The sequence below is a fragment of the Protopterus annectens genome, chromosome 2.part1 (genome assembly GCF_019279795.1).
Source record: "Protopterus annectens isolate FY-2018-M chromosome 2.part1, PAN1.0, whole genome shotgun sequence".
Lineage (NCBI taxonomy): Eukaryota > Metazoa > Chordata > Ceratodontiformes > Protopteridae > Protopterus > Protopterus annectens.
The window spans coordinates 1,103,764,956-1,103,786,483 of record NC_056729.1 but is presented as its reverse complement, the minus strand read 5'-3'; the positions used below and the strand labels follow the sequence as shown (position 1 = coordinate 1,103,786,483).

The 21,528-nt window shown below is 43.5% G+C and overlaps 1 protein-coding gene across 1 annotated transcript in view; it reads right to left on the bottom strand.

Moving 5' to 3' along the window:
- CDC5L (cell division cycle 5 like) overlaps positions 1–21,528 on the bottom strand; it is a 1,268,000-nt gene that overhangs the window by 117,703 nt on the left and 1,128,769 nt on the right. The window contains exon 15 of the mRNA XM_044062650.1: positions 11,499–11,711. Coding sequence (XP_043918585.1) covers positions 11,499–11,711 — 213 coding nt within the window. The remainder of the gene's footprint in view (positions 1–11,498; positions 11,712–21,528) is intronic.

Sequence of the window (21,528 nt, the reverse complement as noted above, 5' to 3'; positions counted from 1 at the left end):
AATTCGCACTCACCTTCCCACTCATCACAAATCAAATCTAGAGGCCCCCCTCACCCTATGCCCACACAACAACTCAAAGGGTGAAAAACCTGTGGATTTCTGGGGAACTTCTCTGTAAGCAAACAACAGATGGGGCAAATATTTGTCACACTCCGTCTTAAACTGGTCTGCAAATGCCTGTAGCATGGACATGATTGCACAGTTTAACCTCTCAAGAAGACCATTAGTCTGGGGATGGTAGGGGGTGGTCTTCAGGTGCTTCACCCTCACAGTACTTCCACAAACAAGCCAGCAGATCTGACATGAAATTGGCACCTCTGTCTGTCAGTATTTCTTTTGGGAAACCTACCCTGCTGAAAACCTCTATCAAAACATTTGCTACCTTTTCTGCTCTATGGAGGACAAAGCCACTGCCTCAGGCTATCTTGTAGCATAATCTACTACCACTAGGACTTACTTTTTCCCTGTGGAACTTGGGGTACTCAGAGGCCCCACAATATCCATACCTACCCTCTGAAATGACCCCTCAATCACAGGCAAAGGTATCAAAGGAACTCTCACCTTGTCCCCTGCCTTGCTTACCTTTTTGCACTGCTCACAGGTCCTGCAGTACACTGTTACATCTCTGGAAATTCCAGGTTAAAAGAAGTTCTGCATAATATGTCTCTTTGTACGTTTTATGCCCATATGACCTGCAAAGGGAATATCATGGACTATTGCTAGAAGTGCCAGACGGTAAGCTTTAGGCACTACCAACTGCTGTATTCTCTTACCTTCTAGCCCTCCCTCAGGGGTCCACTCTCTATACAGTAAAACTTTGCCCCAGTATACAGAATCGCCCTTCCCTTGAGAATCAGGTGTCTCACTAGCGACCTGTCTTAGGCCTTGTAATGTAGGGTTTGAGAGCTGAGCCTGTCTCAACTCTCTACTTGTAACCCTTCCCAGCTCCCCTTCCACAGGAAGCCTGGTATCCTCTGACAGTGGTGCTTCACTGTCAGCCTGGGTACTACTGCTCACCTCTATCCTTGCAGTCACTCTGTCCAAGAGAACATCAGTACCAGCAAGCAGCTGTGGCTCACCTTCATTCTCACTGCTACAGGGTAGCTCTCTCCCTGAAGTAACCACTTCATCAGTCCTGGCTGTAAGTATGTGGTCTGTCTGGGTCTCCCCCAGGCTACCAGACCCACATGCTTGCCTACAAGCCTGACTGCATGTAACTGCATGAACACATGGTACTTCATTATCAAAATCATTCCATATCAAAACATCTGCAGGGATATCCTCAAACACACCTACTTGCTGGCTTCCTTTCCACTCTCCCAGTCAACGTGAACCCTAGCCAAAGGTATATGGGATGGGGCCCTCCTAAAGCTCTGACTAGAGTAGACTGCCCAGGCTAGTAGTGCTCCTCTGTAACCACTGCAGGCTTCACAATGGTTATGTCAGAGGCTGTGTCTCTCTTAGCAATGGCAGCCTTGCCATTCACTACAATAGGATATAACCTCTGGTGGTAGTTTGGTACCCTTGTTGTCTCAAGAAAACCTACTGTTGGCATTTTGTCCTTCCAACTTACTGGCTCCCTCACCTTTTGTTCCTCAACTTGCTTCCGTGGACATCTATATGCCACATGGCCCCACTGGTTGCATTCAAAACATTTAACCCTAGCTACTGGAGGTGTACCAGGACTAGCGGCTTCCCCTGCTACTGGCAGATTCTGTTGGGGCAGTCTGGGCTGCCCACCACGGGGTCCTTGAAACCCATGAGCAGCACTGGGTGTCCCTTTCATGTGCAGTGATGCTCTGCTTGCTAGGTATAGGTCTCCCTTCATCTACATCTCATGTGAAGTAGCACATTGTCTATCAGCTAACCAGATCCTCATATCCTCAGGCAAAGTGCTAAGGGCTTTTTCCCTCACTAAAAGGTCCGACAGCCCTTCAAAAGTGGTGACCTGACATCCACTCACCCACTTATGAAAATAAGTGCTTAGTTCGGCAACATATTCACACACACTTTCATCTGCCTTGTGTCTATGCTCACAAAACTTTTTCCTATAAGCTTCAGGTATTAGCTTAAAAAATTCTAGCAAACAATTCTTAACAGCAGTATAATCAAAAAATTCACAATCAGATAATTTGCACAGCACAGTTACAGCTTTACCATGGAGTAAGGGGTTCAGGAACTGTACCCTGAGCCTTTGGTCAAATCCAAAATGCTCAATCTTTCTTTCTGAGAAAGTCTTAAATTGACAACACCCAGTACTGCTGAGTCATTTTGCATTACATCTTTTTTTTTCACTTCTCCTTTAGTTCTCAGGTTAAAAGAAACTCAACATTTACATTTCTTTGTATGCTGCACCTGGCCAGGAAGCCACAGAAATAAAAGACACTTTTACATGTAAAATCTAGCAATTATCTCTGTCCTAAAACAAAAGAAAGAATTTGCTGGTCCAGACATCCTGTCTCTGAGCTTGAGATCAAGCACAGTTGTAATTGTTTACTTAGCAGCTTTCTTCCAGCAGGGTGCACTGTGGTTATATTTTTGAAGTTCAGCATATAACATTGTTTTCGTACATTTAGTTTTTAACATTTGTAAAAACAAGCCTGTGGATTATATTAATATTTACAATGACATATAATTTTCTACAACATTTTATCTAGCTATGCTGGCAGCCTTCACAGAAGGAATGAGGATTTCTTGGTCCACAGGGTGAGAATGTTGAGTCTACACAGCTCTTAAGTACAGCTGCAGATTTCACATGTGTAACTTGGCCAAGGTAACCACCCATATGGTGGAAGCCATGCACATTGTCTTTAGATGATGGTCACTGTTGATGTGAAACCCAGACGTCATGTGCAAAAATGGGAGAAAAGGGATGTGAATTTAAGGATGGGTGGGTGGATGAATCTCATGGCTCTTAGGAACTCTGTGATAATGACTTTGGTCTTGGCTGCCACTTCCTGGAAGTAAGCTTGGTAATGCCCACCTTCTCTAATGGGATTAAGGGTGACTGTGTGTAGCTGTCAAAGAGGGGATACTACCTTCTGGGAGGGAACCAGAAATTACTTTTTTTAGAGTAAACCACAAGCCCCAAAACAGTCTGCATGTGAAATCCGGAGCAGGTTTGGGGGTTTTGTGACAGAAGACCTGTCACAGTCAGGCATGAGTGGCTTTGGTGGGACTCGAACTGTGAATGACTACATGGAAAGCATACGCTCTAACCACTACACTATTGCACTACATTGAGTGTCAAAGAAGGTAGGAGAATGGCATTAAACAAAGACAGACGGTGACAGTTGACATGACACTCCAACTACTTGTAGAAAATGGGAAAAAGGGGGTTAATGACAATGATGATGTTTGGGGGCCTCTATGAGTAGTAGTTCATAATAACTTTTCTGGGCAACTAAAGCCTCTATACCTTTCCCACTTAAAATAATTATTTCACTCTGGAGAGAGTTCCTCTGAACAACGTTTCTTCTGAAACAGAATTTGATGAAAGGTCATCTTCTGCATCATATTCAAACTCAACAGGGGAAAAGATATGAGAAAAGTAATCTAAATCCGTGACTCATCTTTTTGATCTGAAGGAGATTCCCATTTCCTTTTAATAGGAGAATTGGAGAAGGGGGGGCTGGAGGATAAAGGGACTTGAAGGACTTGGGCCAAATTAAACCAATCATCCTGTCTGGATTCTTTAATAGGGTTGGATGGGGGAAGAAAAGGAGGAAATTGCACCTGTGTTATTTTTTTTTTTTTTTTTTTTTTTTTTTTTTAGTGAGACTTCTACCGGAAAAGATAAGGGGCCAACTTAGGCTGCTGATCCAGACCACCATAGCGTAGTCACCTACTTCTCTGCATAACACCACCAGGTGGATGCCTCTTTCTGCCTCAGTAATAATAATAATAAGAATAACAATAATAATAACAATAAATGATAATAATAATATCAACAGGCTTTTCCTTGCCAGCTTTGGATCAAAACAAGAAAAGAGGACTCTTGATGGAAACAATCTAATCCAATGTGCTCTGGTCCTCTACCAAAGTGTCTGCTGAAGGAGCAATACACGGTTAACAGGAAGCAGATGGTTACACTAGGGGGCTAAGAAAGCATGTCATTAGAAGTGGTTACTTTAGACTGGCCATGGAGAAAGAATGAACATTCCATACCTTCCCCTTCCCTACTGGGCTTATCCCTCCATCCCCCCCAATTCTTCTTAGCCTGAGGGTTGAGACAGTGAGCTGGACAGCCTGTTGATGACATGGCAGAAAAGACCAAGGCCTCAAAATGTTTTTTTTTTTTCTGAGGTAAAGACAATGTATGTAAACACTATTCAATGATTTTGGCTTGGATGCCCTGTTCTTCTCCCAAGAAGACCACCACTGGTGAGAAACCCTTTGAAGGGTACTGGTCTTCTACAGTCACACTTGCCTAATTTTAAAGACATAAGTAACATGACAAAAATGGAAACACCAAATCTAGAGGACAAGGAATGAGCACTTATATTAGCCTAAACTCTGAAGCCATACAGATAAGGACCAAGGCACTATTAAGTGTGTTGATACTGTGGTATCAAACTCTGGTCAGAAAATTCAGACGATGGCATGGATGCCATGCTCATGTTCTTATGGATGGGTGTTTCCATCTAGTAGGAAGGAACATGAGCTTTTGTAGACGGGATAGATGGACAGAATACCTAAAGGCTAAGTCCTAGATATAATGAATATTGCAATAGTGGTCTAATGAAGAACATTTATGGTTGCATGTTTTAACAGTAGAGGGAAGACTAAATGTTCGACAAACTTTTTTAATGTAAGCTGGTCTTTCAGCAACTACAGCAGCTGCCATTCTAAGAAATGAGGATGCAGATTTCTATAACAGTGAACATGCTTGCTGTCTTTATAATTCCTCCAGTAGTTTTCTAATAGTTTTTCACAAGCACTGCCTTAAAATAGAAAAGAATAGTTGTATAAAATCTTACCATATCCATAGATGTCCTCTTTCATGCTGCAGTATTCTTGTTGTGGGATTTCCTGCCCTCAGGCGACTCGTACATTGGCTCCTATACAAAAGCTTCAGCTTGGCTGTTGCAGCTGCGTGGGACGTCACACGCAGGGCCATAAACCAGGGGCCTTAAATGTGATGTCTGCACGCACAATCCTCAGAACTTGAAGCTCAGCAGGTAGAGCAGAAGCCCCAGCAGGAGGAGTTGCCAGTGGTGTCAGGTATGGGACCCTGGGGCCATTCTGTAGTTTAGATAGATCCAGGGTGAAAGGTGTATGAGATTAGGACCTAGGGACATGCTGGGATGAAAAAGAGAATGATGAAGGGGTTATTGGTGGGTGGGAAGGAATACTACAACATGGAAGAGAAGGACATCTATGGTTATGGTAAGATTTTACACAACTATTCTATGTCCTTCTATTCCTATGTTGCAGTATTCTTGTTGTGGGAGAGTACCACACACAGCTTAGCTGGATGAAAGGGTGGCAGATGCAGAAGACGACTCTATAAAGCCCTGTAGGATTTCCCTGGCAAATCTTGCACGTGCTCTGGAGACCTGGTCTAACTTGAAGTGTTTGGTGAAAGTGTGGATAGTGGACCATGTGGCTGCGTCAATAACGGAAGATGTGTCCAGACCTTTTAGGAAAGGCTTGGAGGCGGCAAGTGCCCTGGTGGAATGGGCTTTTACTCCCACTGGTGGATGTTTTCCATGGAGGGAGCAGCAAAGACAGACGGCTTTCCTGATCCAATATGAGATGTTTGTTTGGAGACTGACTGCCTTGCTCAATACTCTGGGATAGAAGGAAACAAAGAGTTGTTTCGATTTCCTAATGGATTTTGTTTTGTTCAGGTAAAATCTTAGTTGTCTGTGTACATCCAGGGAGTGCAGTATCCTCTCGCCTCCATTGGTGGGAGAGGGAAAGAAGCTGGGAAGGTGGATAGATTGGTTTAATGACAAATCGTTGACCACCTTGTGCATAAAGGAGGGGGTTAGTTCTCAGGGTTATCCTGTCTTTGTGGAACGTAGTATGGGGGGGCAAGTCATTAAGGCTTGTAGTTCTGAAACCCTTCTGGCTGAGGTAATAGCCACTAGTAGGCCTGTTTTCCATTTACACATTTGAAGGGTAGCCACCCCACCAGGTTTGAATGCATGTTGGGTAAGCTTTTCTAGGATGAAGTTAAGGTCTCAGGGCGGAGGGATAGGCTTTTCTGGAGATCTAATTTGTAACACCCCTTTTAGGAAGAGTCTTACATCGAGCCTGGCTAGCAAGGGAGGGTCTAGTGGCAAGCAGGCTGATATTGCAGAAAGGCGTACTTTCACTGAAGAATAGGAAAGTCCACCTTTTATCAGTTGACACACATAAGTAAGAACTGGGGGGGGGGGGATCAGCAATGCAAGGGTCCATTCCCTTGTCTAGACACCATTTAGTAAATCTTTCCCATTTGGCTAGTGATTTTCTTGTTGTAGGTTTCCTGACCTCCCTCCAGACTGAAAGCATGTCCTCTGAGGAGTGGTGTCTGAATGGGATAAAAAGTTTATCACCCACAGTGTCAGACAACATCTGCAAGTGTGGGTGGATTAGAGTTCCCTTTTCCTGTGTCAGAAGGTCCACCTTAAAATTTTAGGAGTCGGCACTTGCGAACTGCTTCTGCTTCGGGCACCGCATGGCAAGAAAGACTGATGTAATGGCGTCGGCTGCATGTTTTATACCCCTGACGACCTGACGTCATGGAAGAAGGGACAGCAACCGATGCAGGACCCAAGATTTCGTTAATCAGCCGACTGAGGGCAACCTGCCAGCAGATTACCCCAAATGTAATGACTGCAACAGTGAAACACGAAGAACATCAAGATTTTTGGTTAGTCTCTCCTGACTTTCAGGATTTTCTGAATCAGAGGGAAGGGAGGGGAGGCATAAAGAAACTTCCCCTTCCAGATGTTGAAACATCTACCCTCCAGGCTAGAGGGGAGAAGGTCTGCAGCTGCCTGTTCTGGGGGGAGGCAAACAGGTCTATTTGAGGGGTGTCCCACCGGTGGATAATGTCTAAAGTCAGTCCTGTCCAACATCCATTCGTGTTGTGAAGAGGATGTCCTGCTTAGAAGATCTGCTTGCTTGTTGTCCTGTGAGGGAATCTAGGTTGCCTGCAGGGACAAGTTGTGGTGAGTGGCTAGATTCCATATCAGCAGGGTTAATCTGCACAGCTGATATACTTTTGTCCCTCCCTGTTTGTTGAGGTACCACATCATAGTGGTGTTGTCTGTTACTATTTGAAGAACCCCTGGTAGAAGCAGAGGGGTAAAGTCTTTTAGAGCTAAGAAGACTGCTGTCATTTCTCTTACACTGATGTGTTTGGCACTCAAGGAAGGGTGCCAGGTTGCTTGAACCCTATAAGATGTCATTGTGTCTCCCACCCTGAATCTGAGGCATCTGTATGCATTACCTGGGTTGGAGTGGAAGGCCCAGGTTTAGCTGGACTTGTTGGATCCACCAGCTGATCTCTTTCTTTAGACAGGGAAGGAGGGGAATTTTTTTGCTCCAAGTGAATCTGGTGCTGGGACCAAATGTTTTTAGGTACCACTGTAGCTTGCGCATATGCATTCTGGCCAGTGGGATCATAGGTATGGTGGCTGCCATTAAGCCCAGTATTAGAAGGAATTGTCTTGCAGTTATTACCTGTGCCTGTAAGCAGCTTCTTGAAGTGGGAGGTCAGTGAGTGGGGGAGGCAGGCTGAGAGTGGTAAGGGGGCAAGGCAGTCATGCATTATCGGAGCCTCCTCTATCCTGAAAAGGCTGTCTAGGCTGAGGATGTGGAGCAGCGGGTCTGGAACTGGTAGGTCTTCTAGTACACCTCTTCTAGATCTGGAAGAGGAAGTACCCTCCTGGGCTGGGTTTCGCCTGACAAAGGTGGCTTTTGCTGGGTAGTTTTTGTAGTACTTGGGAATAGGGGACACCAATAAATGTTTTATGTCCTGTAATTCTTTACTTTTTTCTTTCAGATTCTTAAAAAGATTTGCAGATTGCTTCCCAAAAGGAAACTGTGGTCCGGGGGGCATCCAGGATCTTTGATTTAAAGTCTTCTGGAAGATTTTGAAGTCTCAGCCAGGAGTCTCTCCTGTGAACCAAAGCAGATACTGCAGAGCAAGCTGATGCATCTGCAGCACCGTAGCTGCTTCTAATCGAGTGTCTGGCTACTTGTGTAGGTAGAGAAAGTTTGGAGGAGATGTCATCTTTAGTGGGGCAGTCAGGAATAGTGGCCAGCATGGAAGAGGCTTGAGAGACCAAGTCCAGAGCATATTTAGTCATGTGCTTCTGACAGTTAATGGCTCTGAAAGCCAAAGTGGAGGAAGTATAGACCTTCTTACCTATCCTTTCCACAGATCTACTGTCTTTATTTGTGGGTAGGAGTGAGGCAGAGGGAAGGAGTCTGGATTGCTTATCAGGATAGGTGGCAATCACAGCTGGGTCTGCCAAGGGAGGTTTGATTAAGAATTTTTTCTCGTCAGGTACCTTGTAAAAGCAATCTGGTTGCTTGGGGGCAGGTGGCTGTGAATCTGGAGTCTTACATGTAGTGTTAAAGGCATCTAGGTAAGCAGATAGGACTGGTGGAACAGCAGAAGGGGGATTCTACTTGAAGAAGCTCAAAATACCCTTTTGGGTATCAGACATTTCTGAGGTATCCTAAGCAATCTTTCATTTTGGTGATAGTCTCACCAAATGTGATATCCTCCGGGGGTGAATCTCCCTCTATAGATTCTTCATCAGGAGAACAACAGCCTGCATCAGGGAAGAAGTGAAAGACTGCCAGTCCAGTAGGCCTTCTGCAGTGGAAGAGGTATGCTTGGTTTTCTGTTTCTTTTTTGTTGGGGTAGACGTTGGAGCAGGCCTGGAATCAGGTCTGATAAGGACCGTGTCTGAAGGCGAGATCCAGGTTGGAAGCTGTACAGATTCTGGTTCCCCTCGACCTCGATGGTAGTGTGGGTCTGGGTTGTCTCCAAGGATATGCCGGTCGTCGGCTGAGCAACGTCTTCCACAAAGGTAGTCGTTGAAGTTGACGGATCTGCTGGGTGTCCCTCAGCTCCTATATTGGCAGCTGGCAGAGCGTCCGGTAACGAAGTGGCAGAAGAAGAGGGTCTGGGAAACTTGGCCTTCTTACGTGGAGGTTCTGACGAGGCCTCAGAGGTGGGAGTCATCCTTAGTGCTAACCCCTTAAGGCGCTGGTTTTCTAAATAAAGGTTTAGCGCGGCCAGACGGCTGTATAGGGTCTTTGGCACAAACGATTGACAAATGGAGCAAGCGGCATGGTCGTGCTCCCAGCCTAAGCAAAAAACACACTGATCATGGGAGTCTTTATGGGGTATCTGGCGCCTGCATTGGCATTTACTGTTTTTACCAGACATCGGCTATAAATTGCTACAACAAACCAAGCCTAGGCAAGAACAATAAGATATGAAGAAAAGAAGAAAAAAAACCCAACAGGTTATTTAGCTTTTTTGAGACGTCGGATGTGAAGGAGCGAACACAAGATGCGTCAGTCATCTACGGCTGAAAAGTTCTGAGGATTGTGTGCGCAGAAGTCACATTTAAGGCCCCTGGTTTATGGCCCTACGTGTGACATTCCATGCATCTGCAACAGCCAAGCTGAAGCTTTTGTATAGGAGCCGAAGTGCGAATCGCCTGAGGGCAGGAAATCTCATAACAAGAATACTGCAACATAGGAATAGAAGGACATCTGTCAGTTACACTGAGTGTTAGTCAAATTAATAATATGCACGATATGGGTAGGATGGTGTAAAAGGCAACTTTTTGCTAAATGCTGGCTGATCCAACCCATTGCTGTTACAATGACATACAGCGAACTGCAGTCCGCTAATGATTGGCCTTTTAGAGTACCATATGTGTGCTCTGAAATCCATGCAATTTTAAGTTTATACCACTCTAGGCCATGTGTGAGACTGTCCTTGGATGTCTCTCTGCCTCTCACTAGCACTCAAAAGTATATCCATTCTAGATGTGACTGCAAACAGATGTCTAGTTCAAGTTAAGTACTATTATACTTTTACTGCATAACTGGTGCTTTATAGATTATGAGAAATAGGTCAGTACATCAGCTATGGACTCAGAGTGCAATAAAGAAATTTCAGTAGGCTAGTAAGAACTGAATAAAAATCTTTACCAGACCATATTCCATAAAATGGAAGGTGGTCATAAATTACTAAATTAAACTACTACATCACTTGCATCCTCACTACAACTGGCTGGCATCCAGTGAAGGACTAATTCTGCAATGAATGCATCACCATTGTGTGATTGGTACTGCTCTGTTATGTTACATAGATCTAAAAATGTCTTTTTCCAAAGAGCCAGTGTAGGTTTATGTCTAAACAATGACGGTTTTCCTCAAGTTCCACTATTCCAAGTCTACTACTTTTTTAAGTGGGGGTGGGGTGAGAGATATACAAACCTGAAATATGTTCCTCTTGAAAACAAAAATAACCCAATTAAATTTCCCTTTATGACAGAACTTTCTGCGGGTAGTAAAAGTGCTACAGTTTGTCAGAAAATCACTTCATTATAGCCCAACAGAACTAATAAAAGGACCACTTGGAAATGCCAGCTGGATCAAGTGAGCAATGAAGCAAACAAGACTTGGAGAGAGCCAAAACATCAAAGATTGTTTTTATTATTATAAAGACTCAGATCTCCACTCCAGAAACTTTTAATGGAAAAAAGGCTTCTGGCACCAAGATGCCTAACAATCAGTTCAGTGCTAATTACTGTCTAAGACAGACAGGCTCAATAATTAACAGCAAAACAATGTGCCTATTAGCCAGTTGTGTTTGAAGTATCTGAATTACCAGAGGTGTAAATTATGGTGGGGTAAAGGGGGCAAATGCCCCGGTACAAAGTGTTAGGGGTCGTGCTCGGGAGATGCCGATCAGGTGATAGCACAACAACACTCAGAAGCGAATGCTGATACTGCATTTCTAGTAAGGGATGAAGCGCCTCAGTGTGTGGTATTAAGGTGAAGCAAGCTGCCTATTACATTGTTTTTTTGTCCTCGATTTACCAAGCTACAGTTCAGCTAATTTTGTGTCTTTCGGCTTTTCCCGGTTAGGGGTCGCCACAGCGGAACTGCAGTCCGCTAATGATTGGCAGTAGATTTTTATGTGCCGAGTTGCCAGCTCTGACGCACAACCTTCAATGAAGGTACGCCCATTCACGCATGTCTCCATGCAGAAGACGCTCTAGCTGAGAATCGAACTGGACAGCGTCTTACTGTGAGGCGACAACGCTACTGCAGCACCACCACCGCAAGCTACAGTTCAGCGAATAATTTTCTAAATTAATTAAAAATGTCAAAGTACTACCTGAGTAAGGAACAATGTATACAAATTAACATTCTACCAAAGCAAATTGATTCAAAACCAAACAATGTTATTTAGCTGTCTCTCTCACACAATTTGAGATGTTCTCCACATATAATGTGTACAATACCTCTTGTCTCCTTGGAATAGCAACGTCTTCATGCTTCTTTAGTTCATCAAATGTTCGGAGTTCAAGATGAGCCTGTTCAATCTGATCCCATAAATCATTAAGCTGTTTGATGAGTCCCATTGCTCGTGACTGGTAACCACCCAGTAAAATCTTAAGCCTTTTCTCCATCCTTGCTGCTCTTTTAGCTTCTGTTGTCATGTGGCCTCTGTTAACCTGAAGGGTTAGGAGGAAAATGAGTAAAATGAATTTAACTGCAGTAGTGAAGACAGTACTGGTATTAACAGATCTGCTTTACAAGAGCTTATGTTTTAAAAAAAAATCATTACTCCACATTCTGCTGGATATTAACAAATTTAAACCATTTAAATAAAGTTTATGTACAGATTCACTTCAGCATTTGTTGTATGTATCTTGTTTCCCCCTACTATTTAATAACCAAGACAGCAAAGTTCTGTGAACAGTCAGTGTAACAGCATCACCTTTGACAAACAATCTTGCAACAAGTGACCAAATAATGTACGAAACTTGATGCACAATGTTTTTGCACTGCTGAGAATTATTCCATAAGCTACATTACCATGTTTGCAATACCTGGGAATAATGGGGGAGAGATATTTCCACAGAATCTTCTTGTCATTTTTCCTTCAGTCAAGAAAATAAATTGAAGCATCCAAGTTTCTGGGTTCAACCATCACACACAATAAAACAAAATACAAGCACAAGCAGGCAAAAGAAATAAGAGATGCTTCAAGACAGCATGGTAATAGTAGTAGTAGTGTGAAATATCATTTAACTGTAGACTGACAGAGACAGACCCACATCAGTAAAAATGGGATGAGTCTTACCTTCGAACCATCTAACATGTTTCTCAAACAATATCTATTTCTTCTACTTCTCCACTGGGAGACATCAGTCTCACTCTGCTACAGCCCCGATGTTGGTGGCATGCAGCAGTATAAAGACGTCTGCCTTAAGCCAGTTTCACTTCTTCAAAGCAAAAAGAATTCATAAAAAAGACCACCAGTCAAACACAAAGTACAGAAACATTTACCATGTAGAAATTAGGGCAAGAAATTATGTAAGAGGGTTTGCGACATACAGGCTAAATGTACTGCTACAAGACTCTGTTTGACATTTACTATTACGTCGAGTATACTGCATAGCATACAACGACTTCAGTAAGGAGTCCTAGAGCAATACAATGAAGTGATACTACCTCTGGCAGTATACCCTTACTTGCCAAGGAGCAAGAAACTGTGGATAGTTATGAAAGAATATCTAAAAATAATTTCATGAACGGCAGCTCTTCTCTTGCACTATATGCAGTGTTTAATGATCAGTGAATGTATGGACAGGGGACCACACAGCAGCTTCACATTTGTCCTGAGCACAGGCATTCCTGGAAAAAACTAATGAAGTGGTGGCTGTTTTTTAAAAGTGATATTTGATAATCTGTACCAAAGATATGCCACACTTAACAAAACAGCAAAAACCTGCACTGATCATTATATGACAGTATCATACGACTAAGGCATCTTGTATTTTACTACAAATGAGGCAATGAACGGATATGTCATTTCTGAAAGCCATTGTTTTGTCATACAGTGCCAGAATTTCTCAACTGCATGCATCCAAACTACATAGCCCCACCTCCCATTCTGATGTTAGGGAAAGAAGACTAGCAAGCTGGAAGTAATGGTCTGAAAGTAGCTGCCAAGACTACCTTCTGCATGAATTAAGGGTCTTCTCTAAAAGAAATCTGTCGTGGGATACTCTGCCAAGACTTATAACCTAAAATCCTTCTTGAAGAGGTGTGGCTAAGATGTTACTAAAATCCACTAAGTATGCTAGTTCAAATGGTTCAGTGGTTAATTTCTCAACTATGAATTCATAGGCAAAAAAGAAGAGGGCAAGTGATGGGGAGGACTTGTGTGCTTATCCACCATGAAGAAATGTCAAACTGCTGAAGTCAAAGACAAGACAGGAGCGGCAGAACAAGTAAACACAGCTGACATACTTGATTTAATGAAGAATAATTTAAGAGAGACTGGGAAAATGCTAAGTTTTCTAGCTTCTTTCAAGACTTTTACAGCACTGTCACTGAACATAGGTTCATAGGTAGGTACTAGGCTATCGGCCCCGGGGCCTATATAAGCCTAGCCAAAAAGGTTCCCTGGCTTTCGCCACCCAAGAAAATTATTTTCCTGTGACACTGTCAAGAAGTGATCACAGGGGTGAATTTTCTATTTCCCATCCAGTCATCAAGGTTTGCCAATGAGGAGCTTTGCTTGACATGAAGGGTTAGTTTGTTCCAGAGTATGGGAAGTCTCTGGGACACAAATCTATCCCTCCAACATGTTCTGTTTATTGTGGTGACAGGGTTTAGGTCCTTGGAGCGTGTGGCTCAGAGAGATTGGGATTTCTTTAAGTGGAGCATGTCCAGTAGCTCTGGGTTTGATATAGCTTTGTATGTTAGGCAGAGATCGTCTTTCAGTAGGCAATATGCGACAGAGCAGAGCTGGAGTTTTTTTACATGGTCTACGTATGGCATCTATTTGAATCCAGTAATCCTCATAGTGAGGTATTTCAGTGGCCTTTCCAATTGCTGTAGGTGTCTTGTGAGATACATGCCAAATGGGGCATTGTACTCTATAATGGGTCTGATGAGGGATGAGTAGAGAGGAACAATGACCTCCTTTTTTCTACAGGAGAACCCTTTTGTGATGAGGTGTGCCACGCAGAAGGATTTCCTGACTAATGTGGCGATGTGGTTAGCAAAGGAGAGACTACTGTCCACCTGTGTCCTGAGGTCTCATCACACTTTCAATGTTTAGTGAGCTACCGCCTATGTGGTGGTTAATGGGTACCAAGTTTTTCCCAAATGGGATGACAATGCACTTCTTGGCATTGAGCTTGAGGCCATGACTTTGACACCAAGTATCTATCTCTGTGAGGCCCTTTTGTAGAATGTCTACATCATTACGTGATTCTATTATGGATCCCAGTTTGCAGTCATCTGTGAACTTTGTTAGCTAAAGACCTTCCGTGTTGGTCTGCACTTCAGAGAAGTAGATGCCAAACAGGAGAGGACCCAGGACCAAACCCTGCGGTACTCCACTCATCACTGGTCTGAAGTCAAACTTGGAGTCGGCTACGTTTACTGTGTGAGTTCTGTCAGTGAGCCAGTTGGCCACCCATCTTGTGACATAGAGATTTATGCTCAGTTTAGTGAGTTTATCTATAATTCCAGAGTAGGGCATGGTATTGAACGTCTTGGTGAGATCAAGACAGGCTGCGTGCACTACCTTGCCCTCGTCTACAGCTCTAGTGACTACTTCAAAGAAGTCAATCAGGTTTAGTAGACATGACCTACCTTTTACAAACACAAACCGAGTGGGGTCCAGGGTTTGTAGGTTACCTATGTCTTTGTTTATAAGCTCCAAGATGATACATTCCATGGCCTTGCAGACTAGGCTCGTCAGGCTAATGGGGCGGTAGTTTCCAGGGTCCATGGTGGCACCCCCTTTGTGGAGTGGGATAACTGTCGCTGTGAGCCATTCAGTAGGCATATAGCCTGAGTTGAGGCTATAACTGAACATGTTACTTAGGTGGGGTGCCAGTTCGTTCTGTAGTCCTTTGCAGTACGCAGCCTGGGATGCTGTCTGGTCCTGTGGATGCTGTGTTCCTGGCTTTGGAGAGTGTGTTTTTTTCTTGTTCATCTGTGATTACAGGGGCTTTGCATTCTTCCAGTATTAAGATGGGCTCTTCGGAGGGTGAGAGGGGGGCTAAAGTTAGCACTGAACCTACCTGCCAGGATGTTGGCAATATCGGTTGGTTCTGTATATTTAGTGCCATTGTGCTGTAGCTCAGAGCAGATCTGAATGTTGCCATTGAGATTCTTGACATAGCTGTAGAATGCTTTTTGGTTGTCTTTGAAATCAGTGGTGATTTTATTTTCATAACTGGCTTTGGAGGACTTTATGAGGGATCTCAGCTTCTTGCCGAGGCTGACCAGGGAGTTCCTCCAATATTAGGATTTTACTCTTTTTTGCAACAGCTTTTTCCTTCATTGTAGAGTTTGTTTATGGCAGGGGACCACCAGATTGGCTTCCTTTTTTTTGGAGGATAGTGTCTTGGTTCTGTTGGGGATGGCACGATCCATGCACTCGTGTACGTGCTTATACAGTGCATTTGTGTAAGAGTCAGCAGTCGTACCTCTATTTTACGTATGCAATAAATTTGACCACAAAAAGATCATAAACCCTCAATGTAAGGAATATAAAATTCTGATGATATGTACTGCTTTCTCAATCTTAACAAAACTGAATGGAACACGTAAATGAACTGGGTCACAGCATGAAGAGGCTGAATGTTTGATAACAGACATCCAAGCTGTCTTGGCCTGTCTTCCACCAAAGTTAGCTCAGCTAAATCTTGCCTGACCTACATAAGCATTTTCTATGAACCTATTAACCTGTACTGATTAATCCACTTATTAATAAATATGGCTATGCTAGATACTCTGGAAGGGTTTGTGGCACTAGATTCTTGAGCATTAGTTACATGTGCATTAAGTCTCAATGCTACCTTTACTTCCTTCCTGGGTGAAGGTACAAGTACACATACGTAGTGAGGTCAGCATACATCCACCTATACTTAATTCTACTCCACCCACGTTCATCTGTTGAATTATTACATGTGTCCAGCACTATAATTTGTTGTCTTATTAATACATTTACCCCTATACTCCCATAAGATGGCTGAGACGAGGAAACTCCCAGCCTGAAATTCCCTTCATTAGTTTCCTCTATCTTTGCATGTTTTCATTTTTTCTCCGAGATGAGTCCCATTTAATATTACTATGACTAGTTTACAAAAGTTTTCAAACACAGAACACACACATTTATGTTTACATAAAGTATCTGAAAATCTCAGTGCTCTCTAATGCTGTAAATGGCAAAAGAAAGATACCTTTAATTGATTTTAATACCAAACCAGTCCCTCACCATCACAGCCTAAACATAGTCAAATGGGGCCCTATGCAGGGTAATGGATCAGCCCCCCCCCCCCCCCCCATCAGTACCCGTCCCCATCATTCTAGTGTCCATTATTTGGCTATTTCTGCCCATTTACCACAAACATTGTTTAATGTCAGTGTTCATACTATCTTCTTCTTTACTTCTACAAAGATAAGACAAATTTAAAACTTTTATTTCAAATTTTATAGCATATGCACTACAATACAGTCCCACAGTGAAAACACACTTAGCATGAACAGCAAGTTTCTCTGCTCTTGAAACTCACATTAATTGAAATGTCAGTGAAACCCTTCACTCAAAGAAAATGCATTTGGCCAGTGGCAGATTAAGCTTAGTTTCACGCTGTTTTCAAACCACAGACTGCTTTGCACACATTTTTAGGACCATGCAAACATGTATGTGTTCTTTGATGCACCATCCTGATTGTATTATATTATATTGTTTGCACCACTTGTTAGAGTGCGTTTTAAATTTGTAGGTTTGAAAATTTTCCAGTAAGCAATGAAACAAAAATGTACAAACTAATAATGACAAAACCACCCATTACAAAACATTTCAACCACAAAAGGACTCATAAATTTATGTCATTACAGTCCACCAACATCAAGTAATATACACAATCCCTGCAGAAGTCATCTAAATAATTTCATATTACAGAAATCTATAACTAATGAAGAGGATGCTGCTGACAATAAACTTTACATTTCAGTGTTTCGAGTACAAATTCACTGCCTGCTACCCTTGAAGAATAAATTGCCCATGTTACATTTAAAAAAAAATGGTAAGCTGGTAATATTGCAACAGAGAATGGCTGTCAAACTGGCAAAAGGTACATAGTTACTAGACATCTCATCTAAATGAGAATACGCTCAGGAGTGCAGCACCACCATCTCCCTTGAAGGACAATACAATATCAGCACTCATCTACAGTGTGGGAAGAACCCACTCAATTCTGCACCAAAAGCAAGTACAGTACCTGTTGTGCTACTAACACTGCTTTTAAAACTTATAGCACAAACACCACTGATGATGACCATTTGCTAAACAAAACAGCTAAACAATGAAAACAGACTTAGCATGAGCAACAATAAACTTCTCTTCCCTTGAAACTCGAGTTTCTTTTCATTTTCAAAGAACGTTAACAGTCCTTGAAAATGCACCTGTTGATGACAGTTTGGTAATTGGTGTAGAAGATTCAAGCTCTAGGGTCCTGTATTCAAGGTATGGTATTTGAGCCTGGTTAAGTTAATCAACCTGCCATCCCTATCTGGGGCATCACACACACGCACACGTGCATATATACACACACACACACACACACACACACACACACACACACACACACACACACACAAACGAAATACTGGAATACGAACATGCTTAGAGGCAGGATGAGTATTTAAACTGACATGCTACTCAGCCAGTCTCCCCTGCAGTAAGTAAAACAACTATCTTTTTTTCCCTGATTAGAAAAAAGAAGTTATGTACTCGTCGTACCATTCCATCTGAGTAGTTGTACTTCATTTGTCTTCGACCTATGGGATACGGATCTGTATCGGATCCGAGCCGGCAAAAATTATTAGTATCAGCTCTGAGCTCCAGACTCCTCCCCTTACCCATAATACATCTCCACTGCCTTCCATCCCCATATCGAGTTTGCAGAACTTATACTTAGAACCCGACCTGATAACATACTTGTGGCCTATACTATAGTCCGTAGGCTGAACATGCGCCAAGGTCCGGGGGAAGGAGGGAGGGATGGTTGAAGACAAAGTACAACTACTCAGACGGAACGTTATGGTGAGTACATAACTTCTTTATCTGAAGTAGTTTGCTTTATTTGGTCTTCAACCTGTGTGACACAGTCAAGACAATCAAATAAGGTCAGGAAGGAGAATCAAATGAGCCAAAAAAAGTCAAGACAATCAAATAAGGTCAGGAAGGAGAATCAAATGAGCCAAAAAAAGTCAAGACAATCAAATAAGGTCAGGAAGGAGGCCAAAAAAAGTCAAGACAATCAAATAAGGTCAGGAAGGAGGCCAAAAAAAGTCAAGACAATCAAATAAAGTCAGGAAGGAGGCCAAAAAAAGTCAAGACAATCAAATAAGGTCAGGAAGGAGGCCAAAAAAAGTCAAGACAATCAAATAAGGTCAGGAAGGAGGCCAAAAAAAGTCAGGACAATCAAATAAGGTCAGGGCCAAAAAAAGTCAAGACAATCAAATAAGGTCAGGGCCAAAAACAGTCAAGACAATCAAATAAGGTCAGGGCCAAAAAAAGTCAAGACAATCAAATAAGGCCAGGGCGTTTTTTGTGGTTGCTGTGTGACACAGTCCCCAGCTACTAAACTCCTGGGAGGTCCTCATGGAAGGATATTCCTGAGCACCGTGGAGCCAAAGGATACTCTCCTTCTAGATGTCAAATGCAATTTGTAATGGGAAATAAATGTATGAGAGGAGGACCAAGCCAAGCTGCAGAGCAAATGTCATCCAAAGACACCCTAAACCACAAAGCTGCAGACGTTGCCATGGACCTAGTGGAATGAGCTTTAACCTGACATGGAGACATGCCTTTGTCCTTATAGACCTGCAGGATGCATGAAGAAATCCATCTAGCTATAGTGACATTGGAAATAGGTCTGCACAAAAAAGGGTCTACAGAATGAAACAAACAATTGATCAGATTTACGAAAATTTTTTGTCCTGTGTAAATAGAACCGTAACTGTCTATGAACATCCAACATGTGTAGTTTGTATTCCAGCCTGTTGGTAAAATTGGGAAAGAACACAGGCAAATTTATAGTCTGATAGTGATTGGTGACACCACCTTAGGAAGAAAAGATGGGTTGGTTCGAAGGAAAACTGTCTTTATAAAAAATCATGTATGGGAATTTTATGGACAAGGCCTGTAGTCCCAAAACCCTTTTAGCAGAGGTAATCACCACCAGAAAAACTGTTTTCCATGATAGAAATTTTAGATCTGCAGTTGCGGCAGGCTCGAAAGGTGAGTGACCAGAGCTTGGAGAATCATAAAAAGGTCCCACGGGGGGGGGGGGCAGGATCTTTGACCAGGGGCGTAGAAAAATAGTGCCTTTAATAAAGGCTTTACACAGTCTAGAAGATGCCAAGGATGCAGAATTCTCACCCACATGAAAATGAGAAATGGCAGCCAACTGAACTTTGACAGCAGAAGAACTAGCTTCATGCTGGAAAATATCAGCTAGAAAATCAAGAATGGCAGAAATAGGAGCCGTAAAAGGATCTAAACTCCTCTGAGAGGCCCAGAAAGAAAAACGTTTCCATTTGCTGCAATAAACCTTTCTGGTAGAAGACTTAGGAGCAGCTACCAAAATAGACTTAACTGAGGAGGAAAGTCCGGGAGTCCTAGCAATCACGGGAACTGGAACAGCCAAGCCGTGAGCTTCAGGCTGTCCAGACTCGGATGAGGCACCCCCGATGGGTGTGAAATCAGATCCTGAATGGGACCTAGGATCCAAGGTGGAGCAAGAAGATGAGACCAAAGGAAGGGAAACCATAACTGGCAAGGCCAGAATGGGGCAATGAGGAACACCTTGCTCCCCAGTCGACAAGCTTTCTGCAGAAACCTCGGGATGAGAGGAACTGGCGGGTAAGCATACAGAAGACTGGGAGGCCAAGCATGAACTAGAGCATCTCTGGGGGACAACCCCCAGTGGGGGGTTCAGAGCGAAAAACCTGCTGCACTTCGCGTTGGAAGGAGATGCAAAGAGATTGCAGCAAGGTTGACCCCACTTGCTGAAGATCTGTTCCGCTACTGATAGATTCAGAGACCACTCGTAAGGCATCAGAATGGTCCGACTTAGCCTGTCTGCTTGAATGTTGGACCATCCTGGAATCTGCATTGTGATGAGAAAGCGACCGGTGGAGATTGCCCATTCCCATACTCTCATGGCCTCATGACAAAGGGGATAAGATCTGGTCCCTCCCTGTTTGTTGATATACCAGACTACTGACATGTTGTCTGACTGAATGGCAATCGTCCCCAAAGGAAGAAAGACACGAAGAGCCTGCAATGCTAGAAGGACCGCCATCATCTCTAGGACACTGACATGCAAGCTGGTCTCTAAGGGGGACCACAGGCCTTGGACTGTCCTGCCCAAACAATGCCCCCCACCCGAGTTGGGAGGCATCCGTGGTCACTCTGGTTTGGGCCAGGACTAGAACAAAGGATCACCCCTTTAAAATGTCCAGAGAGCTCATCCACCATATGAGGGACGACCGACACACTTGACTCAGGTGGATAGGATAGGTTAGTGATAAATCCAACAGGGACCACAGAACCGCTAGAGTCCATTGAAGAATTTGCATGCGTAGCTGAGCACATGGAAGGAGAGTTATGGTCGCCGCCATCGAGCCTAGGGCCCTCAATACTGATTCTGCTATTGGGAAGTGAGAATGGTAAATTAGGGAGACATGCATCCTGAGGTTTTGAACTCTCTCCGAGGTCAGGAACACTTTGCACTGTAGTGTGTCTATCCTGGCACCAATGTAATTATCATCTGTACAGGCTATAGTAGAGACTTAACTGTGTTGATTGTCATACCCAAACTCAGGGCAAGTGTCAGAAAGTAATCCCTGGTTTGGGAAAGTAGACACCTGGTGGGAGCAGTGAAGAGTCAATCATCGAGGTACGGATAGACCTGAATCCCCTGAAGCCTCAGGTGAGCCGCTACAACCGCCGTCACTTTGGTAAACACCCTGGGGGCTGTGGTGAGACCAAAGACTAGGGCTCGAAACTGACAATGATTGGCCCCTAGCTGGAAGCGGAGGAACCTCCTGGAGCTTCTGTGCATTTTTATGTGACATTAAGCATCATGGAGATCTAACGAGCACATCCAGTCGCTCTCTTGCGGGTATGGCATGATGGACTGTAGTGTGACCATCCGGAACTTTTCTTTGGCAACTGACAGGTTCAGGGTAGAGAAGTCCAGGATGGGCCTTAAGTCCCCCATTTTC